The 18,951-nt window shown below is 34.7% G+C and overlaps 2 protein-coding genes across 3 annotated transcripts in view; one reads left to right on the forward strand and one right to left on the reverse strand.

Annotated features, from left to right (window-relative positions):
• Positions 1-666: 666 nt before the first annotated feature.
• Positions 667-16,742, forward strand: Brr2 (U5 small nuclear ribonucleoprotein l(3)72Ab). Its single transcript, XM_081981551.1, has 15 exons — positions 667-888; positions 2,251-2,414; positions 3,653-4,764; positions 6,171-7,270; positions 8,328-8,466; positions 8,529-9,828; positions 10,531-11,094; positions 12,236-12,632; positions 13,239-13,428; positions 13,486-13,649; positions 13,713-14,025; positions 14,083-14,311; positions 15,815-16,043; positions 16,100-16,342; positions 16,401-16,742. Exons 1-15 carry the CDS (start codon positions 844-846, stop codon positions 16,638-16,640), a joined length of 6,429 nt encoding a protein of 2,142 aa, XP_081837677.1. The 5' UTR covers positions 667-843; the 3' UTR covers positions 16,641-16,742.
• Positions 16,743-17,146: 404 nt separating this feature from the next.
• The window catches only part of slo (calcium-activated potassium channel slo), a 42,345-nt gene continuing 40,540 nt past the window's right edge, over positions 17,147-18,951 (reverse strand). For both annotated transcript variants that reach the window (XM_081981556.1, XM_081981555.1), the window contains one exon: positions 17,147-18,497. In XM_081981556.1, coding sequence (XP_081837682.1) covers positions 18,375-18,497 — 123 coding nt within the window. In that variant the 3' untranslated portion in view covers positions 17,147-18,374. The remainder of the gene's footprint in view (positions 18,498-18,951) is intronic.

Genomic DNA, 18,951 nt, shown 5'->3' on the forward strand with positions numbered 1-18,951 from the left:
TTAAAAAACAGAGTGAAACCCATTTAAACCATAAATTGTCATACAATCATAAATCATTGAATTCGGAATAAAAATAACTTTCAGAATCTGATATTTAAAAATAAGAATGATTGATGATGGTTGCGCAAAGACGAAACGTTGGATTAAAATACTGATAATGCCGCTTTAAAAGTTGATACGGAAAAGTCTAATTAGTTTAGGTCTACGTCTAATTTATAGTCAGAAAAAAATAAAACAAAAAATCAAAAAATTCACTAGTTTCAAAATATTTCAAAAACCAAAAAAAAAATAAATTGTCGTCTTTTAAGTATCATTTTATTAAGGCCATTATTGCAAAACCTTTCTTCCATTTAACCAAATTTGTATCTCTAACCGTTTTCAAGATCCCCAGTGGCCCTTCTTATCCTGGGCACACTGTATAGCGCTTTCACCATGTGTCAAGATTCATGTTGTATAAAATAGAATATTTATTCATGCATTTTTTATATGCACAAGTCCATGCAATTAAAGCTTTATTACTCACGAAGTGGAGGGTAAACACTACAACCAAAAATGTTTATTATGTTTTACAACATTAATGGAGATGGCACCTCGCCGGGAATGGAATTGCGAGAGAAGAAAAGACGACATTTTCTAATTTTATGATTTTTAGGTTATGTTTACGCGTTTCCTATTCCTAGTTTTGTCTTGAGTCTCAGGCATAATCTTTGTGGGACTATTATTTGGTATTTCCTATTTTATTTACAGTTTGTAATTTGCATTGGCATTATTTACCTGAGTCAACAGTGTATCAGTGAAGTACTTGAAAAATTGGAGTAGAAGAGGTTTGCAAAACGTTTAGCCATGGCGGACGCTGCTGCTAGACAGCTTCAATATGAGTACAAAGCTGTAAGTACACATAAAACCATTATTTTTTATCCTTTTTGTTATATGTTAATAATCGTGAGTGGTGTGAGTGCCTTTTGCATGTTATTATTTAATTTCCAAGTGTTTACCAAGTAGGTAAAGTAGTTTAGGTTATGTTATGTATTCATCATTCAAACAACAAACAAATTCATTTAAGGGATTAACAAAAATATATTGTTTGTTACTAGCACAATCACATAATATAGTTATTTATGTATTAAGAACAAAAAGTTTTGTTTTTTTGCACTGAGAATGAGGTTTGGGGGTGAAACTTTGCTACCCTTGGTCCCTTGGCACTGGGCAGTAAAGTCAACTCGTTGCAAAACAGTAATTTTTTGTTGAGACTTGGAAGAGAAAAATGCATTATTATTGAATGTTTGTAGAAAAAATAACAATGTCACAAAACATTCAAATCTCAATTCAAATGTACCTACCTATTCTGCACAATATGATGATGTTCTTTAAGTAACTGTTCAGTGACTTCTGATTGTTGCCTCACATTTCTTATCTCATTTTATTAGCAGAATATGGAATAAAAATGTGTGTTTTACAACATCATACAACTAGCTATTGTCAGTTTGATGTTCAACTAATGTCAGATTATCTCCAGGATTATCTATGTTTTTATCAGTTTCATAAATAAGAGTTGTTTTATAGGTATAGAACAGTCCAAAATGCCCTTCAGCTATAGTAAAAATGAGAGTGAAAAGGAAAAAATTCTCATATTAAAACTTTTCATAGACTATTTCCAGAAGTTTTTGTTAAATAACACTCTTTACTTTCTACTGATGTCACATTTTAAAGCAGAGGACCAAATTGGTACAAGGATCAAATTGAGTACCAATTACGTTTGGTACATCTGTGTTTACACAGAAGTTTTCAAGAGAGAGCAAATTTTGATTGAAGTTTGTGACAGAAAACAGCTGTTTTGAAACAACAACAGCAACTTAGTTGAGAGATGTGACAGTTGGATCCACCATTAATTCATCAGCACTTTAAGAACACTTTTTATAAAATTGTGGTGCTTGTGTTGGCAACAATACCTAAACTGTTGACTTTAAAAATACGCGTATACCTATACCAAATCAAAATGAGTGTTTTAACCACAGTAGTGTCAACTTATTGTCTGCATGTCTGCAAATTAAATAAGCATCAGTTGCTAAGAAAAACAAAGTTCTTCAAAAAGAGCATTTAAGAAACCTTATGTTAATGGATACAAGTCAGTATAATCTTATCCCCTAATTAACATTACATACAATAGGATTTGGAGTAAAATTTTATTTTTTTTATAGAAAAGTTTTACAGTCCTTTGTAACTAATTAATATACTTTTTAATTCATTTAGAATTCAAATCTTGTACTACAAGCCGATGTACGGCTTATTGAAAGACGTAGCCGAGATGAAGCTACAGGTGAGGTTATGTCCCTTGTGGGAAAACTCTCTAATACAAAAATGGGAGACCGCGCACAAAGGACCAAACCTGGAAAGGCTGAAGAACGGAAAGCTAAGTAAGTATTAAGTCATTACCATTATTTGCTAGAACCAGTTTTGAAACTGCAAAATGACTAATGTACACCCGTACTTAACAAAGCTTGTTTTTACTAAAAACAAGCATTACACTTACCCTAAAAGTATTGTCAATATTTTGGGATACTTTATATTAAGTTAAGAATTATGATTGATTACAAACAACGACGAAATTAGGGGCGTCAACAGTAGAGCAACAATTGCGTTCAATAGAAATTTATTTTAATAAAAAATATTTTATTTTAACATATTTTAGAACAATAACAATCAGAAATATTACATTAAAAATAATATAAAAATATACTTTTTGACACCATCAAAGCATCAACTTTTGAATGACAATCTTTGGAAGATTGGTCACTAACTTTTATTTCCATAGTTCCATAGATTTTCAATGGAGTTTAGATTTAGGAATTGTGCAGGCCACTCCAAATCTCGAATGTTATTTTGCCCAGATCAAAGTTGAACAATTTGTAAAGATTGTTTTGGATCATTGTGTGCACAAGAAAGCATAGTATTTTACATAATATCCTTATAAACAAATTGGTTCATTGTGTTATTAATAAAGAGTATTTAAGCTACACCAGTCCATGAAAAACAACCTCATAAAAAACAGCGCTTTTTCTACGTTTCATGGTAGATGTTATGTATTTGTCATAACATTTGTCTGTCAGAACTAAATAGTTTCTAAGACGTTTCACCTCTAAATTATAAGGGATGATTTCTCTTACTACTAATATGAGATTTTTTTAAATACAGTACAATTGTCAAGATAACACAAACTGTATTGAATTATCTGCTGGTTTGGTATCTATCTTAAATGCATTTACAACTCTTTGTTTTCATTTACTGTATTTACTAGCTTTTTGAAATTGGAATTTCTCTAATGCTCAAAAAATTATCACATACTGTGTTTAAAACACTATACCTAAAACATATCCTGCACTATTATTTTTCAGTAAAAATATATTTTCAATGTTTTCGGTGAAATTAATTTAAATGTTATTTACTATTGATCTGATTTATTTAACAACAAAGTTATAAAAATGATATTATGTTACTTTGTCAAATCTTGATTTAATATAAATCACCGTTGTGTCCCCAAATGTATAAATATTTTGAAAAAATTGCGTATTTTTGACGTCTTAAAATTGTGTGATAAAGCATAACTATAAGGTACTCAAAAATTAGGCATAACATAGTCTATTATTTCTTAAAGGCGTCAAAAAAGAGACGAGGCTCAGTACGACTTTGCCAGAATGAAAGGAGCCACGTTACTTTCGGAGGGGGTAGACGAAATGGTTGGAATAATTTACAAGCCCAAAACCCAAGAAACGCGACAAACTTACGAGGTTCTGCTCAGTTTCTTGCAGGAAGCTTTAGGAGATCAACCTAGAGATATTATTTGCGGAGCTGCCGACGAAGTTTTATCGGTTCTGAAAAACGACAGGCTTAAAGAGAGAGAGAAAAAAAAGGAAACTGAATTGCTAATAGGTTCGATACCCGAGGAACGGTTTGCTTTACTGGTAAACTTGGGCAAAAAAATAACAGATTTTGGAACGGATGAACTAAAATCTAATACCGGAGAAGAAAATATTGACGAAACCTATGGAATCAATGTTCAGTTTGAGGAGTCGGAAGAAGAAGATGATGAAGACATGTACGGAGAAGTGAGGGAGGAATTTGATGAGGAGGAAGGCGAAGAAGCCCGGGAAGATGGCGCTATTCATGCAGAAAACTTGGGGGTCAGTGTGGAGGAACTTAAAAAAGAAAAATCGTTGCATCCCATGGACATTGACGCTTACTGGCTGCAAAGAAAATTGTCGAAAATTTACGATGATGCAATGATCTCCCAAGCCAAAGCCGCGGAAGTGCTAAACGTTCTACGAGACGCCAGTGATGATCGGGAGCTCGAAAATCAATTAGTTCTTCTATTAGGTTACGACTGCTTTGATTTCATAAAGCAACTGAAGAAAAACCGTAAAATGATATTGTACTGCACTTTGTTGGCCAAGTCGCAAAGCGAAACCGAGCGTCAAAAGTTGAAAGAGAAAATGAGCGAAGATTCGGCTTTGAAGAAGATTTTAAAACTTTTGGAAACGGGTAGAGGTGATGAGGAAAACGGCGACGATGAGAAATCATCTAAATACAGAAAAAGAAAGCATAGCAGCGATGATGAAGACTTGGATGGGGATGACTTAGAAAAGAAACAAGTCGCTGGAAACAGAAAATTGGTTGATTTTGAAGACTTGGTGTTTTCACAAGGATCTCATTTTATGGCTAACAAGAGGTGTCAACTACCAGATGGCTCTTTTAGGAAACAGCGAAAGGGTAAGTTTGTTTAATTACAACAATTATTAAATAATTTATTTTATGATCCCACTGTCTTGTAATTTTATATTATGGAATCTTTTAAAACGCCATCCAGTCAAACTTGCTAGTACATTTAAAACTAGTGATGGGTAAATTACCGATAAAGTAAATATTTAACTTTACCTGGACAATTTGACCGGTAAATTACAAATATTGTGTTTCTGGCAGTTCAAACCTTGACATCGTTTTTCTTCCTTACTGTACCAAATTTTATAGTGTTTAAGAACCACGTGATGTGTCCCTAATGTCAAAACTCATAATTTGCAAGAATTACAGTTTAAGACATTTTTGTTACAGTTTTCGAAACAAGACCTGTTTCTGAGATTTATTACAGTGATTTTGACAATTGTCAGTAAATGACTGGTTTTGTGCAAGTTTCTGTAAGAAGTGTTTCGTAGAAGAAAGAAGAATATCTTTATTTTACGCTTATAATAATAATTTGCTCTATCTAAAGACATTATTGCAAGATAATTCAATTCTTACAGAAATTTGCTTTTAATTTTTAAACCTTAATATTTATGAGTATGCATACCATTTGCAGGGTATTTTAATTGTCTTTATTAATATTTGGTAAAACACAGAGAACTTTAGAGCTAGATTTGACAAACACTGTATAATGTAGAACGAATTTTCTTTTCTAATATAAATTGTCAAACTTTATATAACATTTTAGTATGAGCGGCAACGCTGAATTTTTGCAGGAGTCAAAACCAGCATAACATAGGAAACCCTAGTTTCAAAAAATCATCATCTTGTTATCCGTAAATCTACCCAACTACCCATTTTCATACATTGAGGTTACCAAAAAAAGTCATAAATTTGTTAATTATTAACAAAATTATATTTGTATTTTTTTAAATATGGTCATATTTTTTAAAACGGACCCAATTGCTTGCCACTGCGGAATTCATCTGTAGTGTTAAAATTATTTACTTACCTCAGCATAGTTATGCTTGTCATCTGTTGATATAGAATCTCTCACAAACATGTCAAGAACACGTTCCTGCGGTGTACAACCTATTGTTAGTAACAGGTTTTCTTATTTATGTGCCGTCTCCTCTGAGAATGTTGGCAACCATCACAGCAATTCGAACCTTCGATGTCGCTGTTCGAAATAAATCCACAGAACTGCAGTTGAACCACATTCTTAGGTGGTTCAACCAGGAAATGCGTCTTGTTCCTATGCTTCTCCGCCCCTGAATCATCAATTTGCGCTGCAAAAAAATACGTACTTAACTCACAAGAGTAGAAGAATCTGTCACTTCCTCATTTTAAGCTGGACATCCGGTATATTTTGATTTTAATTTTTGAATACGCACTTTAATCAACAACGACCCAATTTACGTTGACTTGATAATTTACAGGTTATGAAGAAGTGCACGTACCAGCGTTAAAGCCAAAACCGTTTGGCGAGAATGAGAAACTACAACCAATCGATCAACTGCCAAAATATGTGCAGCCAGTCTTTGATGGTTTTAAAACACTGAACCGGATACAAAGTAGACTGTGTAATGCAGCTTTAGAAAAAGACGATAACATTTTACTGTGTGCTCCTACTGGGGCTGGTAAAACCAACGTGGCTCTTCTAACAATGATGCGGGAAATCGGGAAGCACATTAACTCTGACGGCACTATCAACGCCGACGAGTTTAAGATTATTTACATTGCTCCAATGAGGTCTTTGGTGCAGGAAATGGTGGGAAACTTTGGAAAACGACTAGCTAGTTACAACATGATTGTACACGAGTTAACAGGAGATCATCAGCTGACCAGAGAACAAATAGCAGAGGCTCAAGTAATTGTTTGCACTCCGGAGAAGTGGGACATCATAACAAGGAAAGGGGGAGAAAAAACATTTACTTCACTGGTTCGACTGATTATTATTGATGAAATTCATTTACTGCACGACGAAAGAGGACCGGTACTTGAGGCTTTAGTAGCCAGAACCATCAGAATGATTGAATCCACTCAAGAAGAGGTGCGTTTAGTAGGATTGTCGGCTACTTTACCCAATTATCAAGACGTGGCAGCATTTCTGCGTGTCAGACCTGAATCCGGACTGTTTTATTTTGATAACAGTTTTCGACCGGTGGCTTTAGAACAACAATATATCGGTGTAACCGAGAAGAAAGCTACGAAACGTTGCCAGATTATGAACGAAATTGTTTACGAAAAGACGATGGAGCATGCAGGAAAGAATCAGGTGCTAATTTTCGTTCACTCCAGGAACGAAACTGGAAAAACGGCGCGGGCTATCAGAGATATGTGCTTGGAAAAAGATACTCTGGGGCAATTTTTGAGAGAAGGATCAGCTTCCATGGAGGTGTTAAGGAGTGAAGCAGATCAAGTGAAGAATAACGAGTTAAAGGATTTGCTTCCTTATGGTTTTGCCATCCATCATGCTGGTATGACTCGTGTTGACAGAACCTTAGTCGAGGATTTGTTTGCTGATAGACATATACAGGTATGCATTAGCTTTAGGCGTAACAGTAGCATTGGAAATGTATTGGATAAAAGTGTAATTCTGCAAAGTGTGAAATTAGTTCTCTGAAAGTTTTAGAAAATGTTGTGTAAAACTTATTTCCGATTTCCAATTTTAATATATTTTTCTTCGTTTTCCGGAAAATTCGGACTGCATTTGTTCATATAGACTTTGATAAATCTGCCAGCATATCATAGAAGAACAATGTAGCCAAATCGTTCAACCTAAACGAGATGAAAGATATTCTTCCAGAGTTTGACTACAGGAAAATACCATAGACTTTTAGCAGAATAATTAAAAATGCTTTTATGGAGAAATAAAATACATTCTTGCAGATACTTTTCTACTGTACTACATACTGTTCTTCTAGTTTTTTGTTTTTAACAGTGTCTGAATTTAGAACGTTTTTTTAATGTTTAAAAGTAAATTAAGCATTAAACATTTTATCGGAAATTTTGAATTGGTTAATTATTTAGCAACTGTTACTAACTAGTTAATGGTTAAAGTTAATTTTTGTAAATAAAGTTACGTGTTTTCTTCAAAAACGGACCGTTGAATAGTTGAAAAAATACTTAAAGTTTATTTTCGATGTAGAACATTCCAATGCTTTAAAAAAAAGTCAAAATGAAGTTGAATATCTCCAGGAGCCTAATTCTTGAAAGCAGGGACAATCAAATCCGTCATCAAATGACCGTATTTGAGCTGGCCTAATCTACTTTTTTCTAAATTTAAAACGGAAAAATGAGATAGGTCTAACTAGGTAATAGACAAAATGGTTGATAAAGATTTGTTAAGCCAACTCAAATACTCTGTCACTTGACAAATAATTTATTTTGGCAGACTACACCTTATTTTGAGCGATTTGGCTACATTTTCGTCTCTGATGACGTGCAACTGCTGATTTAATGTCGACGACTATACATGTGTAATGCTACGCTTTTGGGATGAAAGCTTTAAAAATACTTTCGATTTGAATTTTGACGAAAATATCGTATTTATTAGGACACAAATTTTGGACTAACTTAACTATTACTTTAAGGTATTAGTGTCAACAGCCACTTTAGCGTGGGGAGTTAATCTACCAGCTCATACTGTTATCATTAAAGGCACCCAAATATACGATCCCACTAAAGGCAGATGGGTTGAACTGGGAGCTTTGGACGTATTACAAATGTTAGGTAAGATCTTTTCTTAGGTATCTATGAACAAATTTCTATAGGTTTCATGAATTATTAATTAGGTCGTGCTGGAAGACCTCAATATGATACAAAGGGCGAAGGCATACTAATAACTAATCATAGCGAGTTACAGTATTATCTTTCGTTGCTCAACCAACAACTTCCGGTCGAGTCTCAATTAATAACAAAACTCCCAGACATGCTTAACGCTGAAATTGTCCTTGGAACTATTCAAAATATGAAAGATGCTGTCACTTGGTTAGGCTACACTTACCTTTATATTAGAATGTTGCGAGCATCATCTCTGTACGGAATAACGCACGATCAAATTAAGCAAGATCCTTTATTGGAGCAACATAGAGCTGATCTGGTGCATACTGCCGCGCTACATTTAGATCGTAGTGGATTATTAAAATATGATAGGAAAACAGGACAGTTTCAAGGCACCGAACTGGGTAGAATTGCCTCGCAGTATTACTGCACTCACGAAACTATGTCAACGTACAATCAGCTCTTAAAACCGTATTTAAGTGACATTGACCTGTTTAGAGTGTTCTCACTTTCTGGAGAATTCAAAAATATTGCCGTCAGGGAAGGTGAGCCCGGCGAACTGCAAAAACTAATGGAAAGAGTCCCTATTCCTATCAAGGAAAGCATTGAGGAACCCAGCGCCAAAGTTAACGTTTTGCTTCAAGCCTATATCTCACAACTAAAGCTTGAAAGTTTTGCTCTAATGTCTGATATGGTGTACGTGACTCAATCCGCGTCAAGGCTGATTAGAGCGATATTCGAAATAGTATTGCACCGCGGTTGGGCTCAACTGGCAGATAAAGTGTTAACGCTTTGCAAGATGGTCGACAAGAGAATGTGGCAGTCTATGTCTCCTCTCAGACAGTTTAAAAAAATGCCCGAGGAGATTGTTAAGAAAATTGAAAAAAAGTACTTTCCTTGGGAACGTTTGTATGACCTGGGGCCTAACGAAATTGGGGAATTGATCAGGGTACCGAAGCTAGGAAAAACCATCCATAAATACGTCCATCAGTTTCCTAAGCTAGAATTGTCTACTCATATACAACCAATAACAAGGTCAATGCTGAAGGTGGAACTGACAATTACGCCCGATTTTCAATGGGAGGAAAAGTTACACGGCCACGCCGAAGCTTTTTGGATATTCGTAGAAGACGTGGACTCGGAAGTTATTTTGCATCACGAGTTCTTTCTCTTGAAGCATAAGTATTGTCAGGACGAGCATTTGGTCAAGTTTTTTGTGCCGATTTATGAACCGCTCGCTCCACATTATTTTTTGAGAATTGTGTCAGATCGTTGGATCGGAGCCGAAACTCAGCTTCCCGTATCTTTCAAGTAAGTAGTTTTTATAGTTTTAATTTAATTAACCTATTTGTTATGATGAATATTTGCGTTCTAAAAGGAAATTTATTTTTTTGAGTATTTTTAAGCTAAAAAAAGTTTTTCTATTCAATTTTTTATGGAGAAGGGCTATAGTTAGTGTTACTTACTCCACTAACTGTAGGTAATGTGAAGCAGGAAGATAAAAAGTATAATAATGTTTAAATGTATAGTCTGTCTCAGTATAACAGGTAATCAACTAATTGCAGAAGGTTGGCTGTATTTAAGAAATTAAAAATTGTACAGGTTTGAAAGGTAGGTTTTATAACGTTGCCACATTTACATGAAACCAGTAGCAAACGGATTTTTGTTTGACCATACTACATCGTAGCAACTAAACATCTTAGTTTTGGAGCACTTTTTATTTGTTGCTCTTTATTCTTCCTAGTTGACTATTTCAAAGATTTTGTTTAGACTTGTTGTTTACGATAGAAAATGGGATAGTAATAAAGTATAATAGATACTGTTGTCATCAAGATCAGAATACAGATTTCACTCATAAAACATCACTAACAAATTCTTTGTTTTTTTTACATTAAGTCAATAAACAATAAATTGGCATAAATTTGGCTTAAGTCGTGAACGTTACTTCTTATATTTTGAGGCAGACTATACAGAAGTTGCTTTATATCTTAGTTAGAGTTGTTCTTTTTAAAGGCACCTCATTTTACCTGAGAAAAACTTTCCACCTACTGAGCTGTTAGACCTGCAACCTTTACCAATCACAGCGCTAAGAAATGAGTTGTACGAGTCGTTGTATGCGGGAAAGTTTCCCCAATTCAACCCTATACAAACTCAAGTATTCAATTCCGTCTATAACGGAGATGACAATATATTTATCGGCGCTCCGACTGGCTCGGGCAAGACTACCATTGCGGAGTTTGCAATTCTCCGTTTATTGGACAAGAATCCTGAAGGTAGGTGCGTGTACCTCGTGCCGAAAGACGCCCTGGCTGAATTGATTTTTGCTGACTGGCACGTAAAATTCGGACAGACACTCGGCAAAAAGGTGGTGCTATTGACTGGCGAAACCGGGACCGACTTGAAGCTCCTGGCTAAAGGACAAATTATTATTACGACTGCGGAAAAATGGGACGTGCTTTCTAGAAGATGGAAGCAACGAAAAAACGTGCAGAACATTAATTTATTCATTGTGGACGAGTTGCATTTGATTGGTGGAGAAGATGGTCCTGTAATTGAAATTGTTTGTTCCCGTATGAGGTAAGAAATTAAGACATGTAAATTTAACACAGAGTTTGTCATTTAAAACGAAACATCTGAGTCTAGGTGAATTTAAAAAAAATCGCTCGTATACATAACACTAGTAACAAAATTTTGATTTTGTTTGGTCCCATTGACTAAACGTGTTTTTTTTTTGGGTTTTTTGGGTCCCAAATATTGGAAAACGACCATTGAGAGCTTGCGGAAAATTGGCATAAGCTCAGGAAAATCGGAAAAATGCACTTTTTGTGTTTTTGCCAAACATTTTTTAGCAGTGAGCAGAAGTTTCCGGTCTTTGTTAATGTGAGGTTCTAGGATGGTCAGGGGACCTCAAATAAAGCCAACCTACGATTTTGTAATCATAACCATTTTAGCCAATTTTTACCCATTTCAAGGATTTTTTAGATTTTTTTTTAAGATATCATAAAAATTTTATTTTTTGATCGGACTTAGATAAAAGGACGAAGAAAGATCCATATTAAATATAAAATAACTTCCCACCATCAATTAGCTTGGCTAAAATATTAAAAACTATCGTAAATTTATCTAAAAACTTGGACTTTTACGACTTTTACCGATTTTAGAATTTTTGCTATAACAAAATTCGATGTTGCTTATTTTCAATAACTATTAGTTTATATCAACAAAAGGAGAAATAAGAAATACAAAATAAAATTAAATCAAAAATTTGCAACTTCCTTGTAGACTTTACGTTTGCTGAATGAACTACCTTATGTTAGTTATGTTTAAAGTTTTCTGACCCTCCTAGAACCTCACATTGACCAAAACACCGAAAATGTCTTCTCCTTGCTAAAATATAGGGCAAATTTAGGCAAAAACTTAAAAAGTGTAATTTTGCGATTTTCTTGAGCAAGGAACCCAAAAAAACACTTTTAGTCGATGGGAGCAAATATGACCTAAATTTTGGTACGTAATGTAACAAAAAAATTTCTCTTGTCAAGGGTATTAAATGATTTGAGCAAAAAACTTGTTTAATTTGGTAGTAATTGTGTTGGCTGGTGCTGTTCTACTTTTGGGAGCTTTCTGTTCCATGTATATCACTCTTTACGTACTAACCAGAATAAAATTGCTAAAAAACAATAATCTGAACGATATTACGTGTCAACTTAATTTGTTTCAGATACATATCCTCTCAAATTGAAAAACCAATTCGTATAGTAGCATTGAGCGGTTCACTAGGTGATTATAAGGATGTGGCCCAGTGGTTGGGGTGTAACGCAAACGCCACATTTAACTTCCATCCCAGCGTCAGGCCGGTACCGCTAGAGTTGCACGTGCAAGGTTTTAATTTGACGCACAACGCGTCCAGGTTGATCGCTATGAGTAAACCGACCTATAATGCCATCGTGAGGCATAGTCCTCATAAACCGGTTATTGTGTTTGTACCTACCAGGAAACAGGCCAGACTTACCGCAATTGATTTGTTGACGTACGCCGCCGCTGAAGGGCAACCTAACAAGTTCTTTCACGCTGATGAGGAGGATATTAAACCCTTTTTGGACAGAATGACTGACAAGGTAAGGTAGTTGCAAGCGAAATGTTTACTTTTTATTTGAAACGAATAATTCAATAACCTTTCCGCTTTATTGTCAAATTTAATGTTTGACGCTTTTCTTTAGCAGTTTTCAGTTATTTTATCGATGTTGCTGGTTCTCCGTAATATAGTGACATTCCCAAAAATGGCCATTTTGAATTAAGATAAAAATTCTATTCCCATTCCATATACATCAGCAAAAACAACGACTTATTCTTATTAAATTGAATTTCTTATAACTAAATGACACTCTCCACAAAAGTTAAGGGGCTAAATCGCCGAATTGTAAAGCCCTTTTGGCCCAACAAGTTAAACGAGACGTGCGTTTACTACTTTAATAAACGCCTTTACCGAGATATGGTTACAGAGGTAGAATCAAACCACTTGGTAGAAAAATATAATTTAATGACTAAATATCAGTTAAAACTAAATGACAAAATTTTCAGTTCAGATTAAGGGCGTTTTTTTCAATTATTATAAACAATTAATAATTATATTTTAACAAACTTAATTTACAGGATGACCCATTCGGTCATTCTATTTCATTTGAACATTGTATATCTTGATTGTATTTTTTTTTTTTTGACAGACTCTTAAAGAAACATTATCCCAAGGTGTGGCTTATATGCACGAAGGCTTATCAGCAGCAGATTTACGGTTGGTAGAGCAACTGTTTGATTCCGGCGCTGTTCAAATAGCAGTAGTAACACGAGATTTGTGTTGGGCTGTCAACATTTTTGCTTATTTGGTTATCATCATGGATACGCAATTTTTCAACGGTATTTTTTGAAAACAATCGCGTTAATTAACTACGATACTGAAAGTGTCCTTTTTAGGAAAAATTCATGCTTACGAAGACTATCCAATTACTGATGTGTTGCAAATGGTTGGTAGGGCTAACAGACCTACTGAAGACGAGGATGCAAAATGTTTTCTCATGTGTCAGTCTGCAAAGAAAGACTTTTTTAAAAAGTTTTTGAGTGATCCGCTACCAGTCGAAGTAAATTTAATATAATGTTTATTATGATTGTACAGTTATTAACATCAAACCTGGTTGTTTTAGAGTCACTTGGATCATCGGCTTCACGATCACTTTAATGCGGAAATCGTTACGAAAACGATTGAAAACAAACAAGATGCCGTTGACTACTTGACGTGGACTTTGTTGTACCGGCGTCTAACGCAAAACCCTAATTATTACAATCTCCAAGGGGTTAGTCACCGGCATTTATCGGATCACTTGTCAGAGCTGGTGGAAAACACTTTATCAGACTTGGAGCAGTCAAAGTGTATTAGTATCGAGGACGATATGGATTGTGTTCCTTTAAATTTGGGAATGATCGCGGCTTATTATTACATAAACTATACCACAATCGGTAAGTTAACTTCCTACTTAACTAGATAAATATTGTAGGTTGGATGATTTGTTACAGAACTGTTTAGTCTGTCGCTTAACAGCAAGACTAAAATCAGAGGTTTGTTGGAAATAATTTCGTCAGCTGCCGAGTACGAGGATATTCCGGTGCGGCATCGCGAAGATAACATTTTGCGGCAATTAGCTCAAAAGTTACCTAATAAGCTGACGTCGCCATCTGGTGGTCAGCCCAAATTTAACGACCCACACGTCAAAACTAATCTACTGTTACAGGCTCATCTTTGTAGGTAAGTGTTTATTTCAAACCGTTTTTTTGTCATCAAGTGTTAGTTTTTATTGACGCGCTTTATTTTAAAAATCGATTTTTTGCCAACCTCTTGTTGAATGATCTGTCAAAAAACCGAGTTACGAACCGTCAAAATTGTAAAATTCCTCAGTCAGTTAAACTTGCCTTTTTCATTTAAAAGCTTAGTTATTTGACGTTTTTCTGCTATTTTCACTACAGGGTGGTCAAAAGAGAATTTCAAGGGCTACAAAATGATATATTGAATCATTTCAAAAAATATGTTCGCCTGTGTTGATAGGTTGGTTTGTTTGGCCGCCAGAGGACTCCAAAGCTAACTAAAGGTTTTCCTTGACTGTTACCGCTCTAATTTCTTCTCTTTCTTAAAGGATTTTTTTTAATCGGGGACGTACGTACGGCCCTGATATTTAGCACAATGATTGCCAAATCTAGGGTAGTAGCAAAACTGTAGAAATGCAATCATTAAGGTCGATTTTCGCTTGCACTAACTGGCCAACATAACGCAAAACCCGTTAGGATAGATGGTGTTTCAAGCAAATTTTACTCTTACAAAAATTGTTATTTGCAAAAAGTTTTCAAAAAAAATCCAAGCATTACGTCGTGGTAGTCCTAGTAAGTCACGTGACCGTGTTTTCCTTATTTTCTATGTATAGTCAAATTAGCCTTTAACCAGTCAAAAAATGTTTGTGGTGCACCCTGTCACTAAACCGTAAATAACACGTGCAGGTATTTGTAGCACATTGTATATACTTTTATATGTCGATGGGCAGTCAATAAAATGAGTTTTTTGGTTTGTGGTACCGTTTGCCCGCTAGAGGGTGTCAACGTTGATCAATTTTTTTGGAGTATCTTTTTGTTTAATCCGCAAAAACTCGCTTAATTGTACTATTTTTTGTACGTCAATGGACAGCCAATGAAATGAGCTTTCTAAAAATATATCTATTTGGGTTCATATGTTAGAGGGTTTGGCCGCTAGAGGGAGTCAAATTTGACCAGATTTTTTATCACTTTTTTGGTGCATGTTTAATCCGCAAAAACTCGCTTAACTAATGGAAGATGTTTGCAAAATAGGCTGGCCCTTCATTTTGTCTAATCAAAGCATTGTCATTTTCTGTCACTTAAACGTAAATAAATGCCTAAGTTAATGTCCTGCTACAAGGGGAAACTCCATGGCTAATCGCAAATGATCTACTTCTTTCGAATACAAAAGTAACAGTTTTCACCTGCTTGACGTCATTTAAAATGGGTAAAGTTTTGATTTTTTGTTGTATATTTCTGCTCGAACTGATACGTCATTTGACATGTTAATCACCTGACCACAGAGTTCGTATTTTCCATAGCTGTATTATTTTATTTTGTTTGAAGTTTTATTTGATCGGCTTTTGCAGAGGTTTTCCTTTGACAAAAATCATCCTTTATTTCTTTTATTTCATTTTTGCTACGGACATTCCAGGTTTTTTACTAGAAATTTTTTTTTTAACTTTAGACTACAGCTAGGGGCTGAGCTTCAAGGCGACACTGAAGTTGTTTTGGCTAAAGCCATCCGACTTATTCAGGCTTGCGTGGATGTACTAAGTTCCAATGGTTGGCTGTCTCCTGCCGTGGCGGCTATGGAATTGGCCCAAATGGTCACTCAAGCTATGTGGAGCAAGGATTCTTATTTGAAACAACTACCACACTTTAATAATGACATCATAAAACGATGCACAGAAAAGGTACCACGGTTTTCACTTAATAATTTTGTATTATATTTTTTTCTGATGATTTGTAGGGTGTCGAGACCGTATTTGATATAATGGAACTAGAGGATGAGGACAGAACTAAACTTCTGAATTTAAATGACTCTCAGATGGCAGACGTGGCTAGATTCTGTAATCGTTACCCGAATATTGAACTGACATACGAAGTACTGGACAAGGACAAAGTACATTCCGGATCATCAGTACACGTTGCGGTACAACTTGAGCGGGAAGATGAAGTTAACGGACCGGTTATCGCCCCATTCTTCCCTCAGGTAAATTAACTCTAAAGTGTAAGTTATGTAATTTTTGAATTTTTTTGATTTTTTGCAGAAACGTGAAGAAGGCTGGTGGGTGGTAATAGGGGATCCCCGCACCAACTCTCTACTCTCCATAAAGCGGTTGACCTTACAACAAAAAGCGCGAGTCAAGCTAGATTTCGTGGCTCCCAGTCCGGGACATCACGGTTACACTTTGTACTTTATGAGTGATGCGTACTTGGGTTGCGATCAAGAATACAAATTCTCCATTGACGTGGGAGATTTTGAGTCCAGCGCCAGCGACTCAGATTAATTGGCATTTTTATGATACATAGTTGTAGACATTTTAAGTTGGGCTGATTTAATATACAGTTATATTATCAATTTTGAGTAAATAAATAGATTTAAAAGACAATGTTGTGTTTGAATTTAGTTTTATGTGTTTTTATGTTTCTATTTTCCATATACCTTAATTACCATTGGGTCAGGTATAGTTTTTTTCATGTTTGTATGTCAATATGTGAATGTCTGTTCGAATTTTAAAAATGTGGTATTAGAATTTTGTCCGTTTATAATCCTGAATAAATAGATATAAAACTTTTTAATAAGTATGCCCCATATTATAAACTCACTTGAGATTAGTAAAGAAAACTAAACAAAAAAATGATCACGCAACTTGAGAGCGATCAACTTTCCTCTTACCTTTTTCTATTATCATTTCTGGTGTGTCCCATAAAAAGAAAACAAAAATACTGTAAATTCGGCACTCACAGATATGAGCCCTAACAGCAATGTGTGGTAAAACAAAACAACGTAATATTAAAATGATCATAACGTTTATAAAATCGAATCAACAATATAATTAGCTACAAAACATTTTTTCTAAGTGAATTTAGGATAAGAATCCTTTTCCTCAAAAGACACTCATGTGATAGCAGTTTCGCAACTTTAACAATGATGAACTTCTTTCTTTGCAAATCTCTATACGTAAAAGTATGTGAGAGAAATAATTATAAATTAAACTAATTGATGGGCGTTTCAAAACAAAAAGTGAAACAGGTTTTAACGTTATATAAAAAAGGATCTGATGTAAATATAACAATATTGTTTTCACATTCCGTATTGCTAATAAAGAAGTACTATATGTATAGGATAGAAACCTAAGAAACATCATATTTATATTTAATTTTATATACAATATCACAATTCAATTGTTTAAATTAATGATTTTTGTGTAGCATCTTTTTATACATACTTATAATTTACAACACCGTTCTGACTTTATTCTATATAAATGATAGTTTCAATTCTACATCCGGTTTAAAATTTATGTACGGACTTACAGTACTACCCCATGTATTATTGCAGGGTTAATGCACATTGCTTAAGTATGAAGTAAGCCTCAATAAGTTACAATAATGTTTGATGATCCAAATTTTGGATTTATTTTTTAAGCTTTTATATAGTGCAATAACCAGCAAATTTTCTATATTTTCATAAGACAACAACCATTCAGTTCTACAGCGGTATTTTCTTGTAATGAATGCAAAAGTGTTGAACTGGTCGATATTGAAAGTGCCATGGTAATATTCTTATAATAAACAACCAGTGCTAAGCGTATTGAACAAAGCATCACACACACTCTGTACAAAAAATTCACTCGCATTTTTTTACAGATTAGGTATATGTTTATAGCATTCAGTATAACTAAGACTAAGTTAGTCTAATCATTCGCATATTGAACCATGTAGCGCCCTCATTTTGTGTTAGTTTCCAGAAAAATCAAAGAAAACCTCTTTTAGGATGACAAATTTGTTTTAATTTGCAATGCAATTAAAAAAATGGTTGCCATATCTAAGCCAGACTATCTTGGTAAATAACTATAGTAAATTTTTTATATAAAAGAATGTATGTGGGAAAATAATCCTAACTTAACTACATAAATTAACAACGGAATGGTGGAAACTCATGTTTTTTTTTCTGTTCGGGACCGATTTGCTTAAATGTAGGAGTAGGGTCCGTCAGTGAGAGCGCTACATAACAATAGTCAAGAATTTTCGTCCTTGTTGGTTCCTCCTCCTCCTGTACCGCTACCTTGGCCAGTTCCTGTCCTACCTCCTCTGACTTGTTTATATTCCAAACCAGGATCGAATTGCATTAGTACAAAAACCTGGAATAATAGAGTAAGTTAGGTCAGTAACGTTAACAATGTTATCTCCGAAGTGTTGTGATCTGGAGCATAATAAGAACTACTAAACATTAGTGTGTATCAGCTAAATGACTGAGTAATGTTGTGAATGACGACAGAAACTTTTGGAACTTCTACAACCAGCTGGCCTTACAGATGGGTATTTCTACGACCTAAAAGCCCTAATTCCTACGAAACCTAGGCGTAAACCAGCATTATTACAAGGCCAATTGTGCGTAAAACCATTTATTAAAGGTTTTTTAGATCATATCAATATTTGCATTTGATTACATTTTACGTACTTTTAAACGTTAAATTTACTTTATTTTTAGTTTAATATAGAATATGGGAAGAATTTTTCTCTCAAACTTTTATCGGGTGTATAAAGCGGCGTTTTTATAGCGACGCGATTAAGCTTGTTACGCTGCGTTCTTCG

The sequence above is a fragment of the Ips typographus genome, linkage group LG6 (assembly GCF_016097725.1).
Source record: "Ips typographus isolate SLU linkage group LG6, UJ_Ityp_2.0, whole genome shotgun sequence".
Classification (NCBI taxonomy): Eukaryota; Metazoa; Arthropoda; class Insecta; order Coleoptera; family Curculionidae; genus Ips; species Ips typographus.

Excerpts from the sequence above, each read along its gene's own strand:
- Brr2 (XM_081981551.1), top strand. The coding sequence starts at position 844 with ATGGCGGACGCTGCTGCTAGACAGCTTCAATATGAGTACAAAGCT. Across the intron at positions 889-2,250 it reads TTCAATATGAGTACAAAGCT|AATTCAAATCTTGTACTACA; the intron begins GTAAGTACACAT and ends TAATTCATTTAG. Across the intron at positions 16,044-16,099 it reads TAAAACGATGCACAGAAAAG|GGTGTCGAGACCGTATTTGA; the intron begins GTACCACGGTTT and ends GATGATTTGTAG.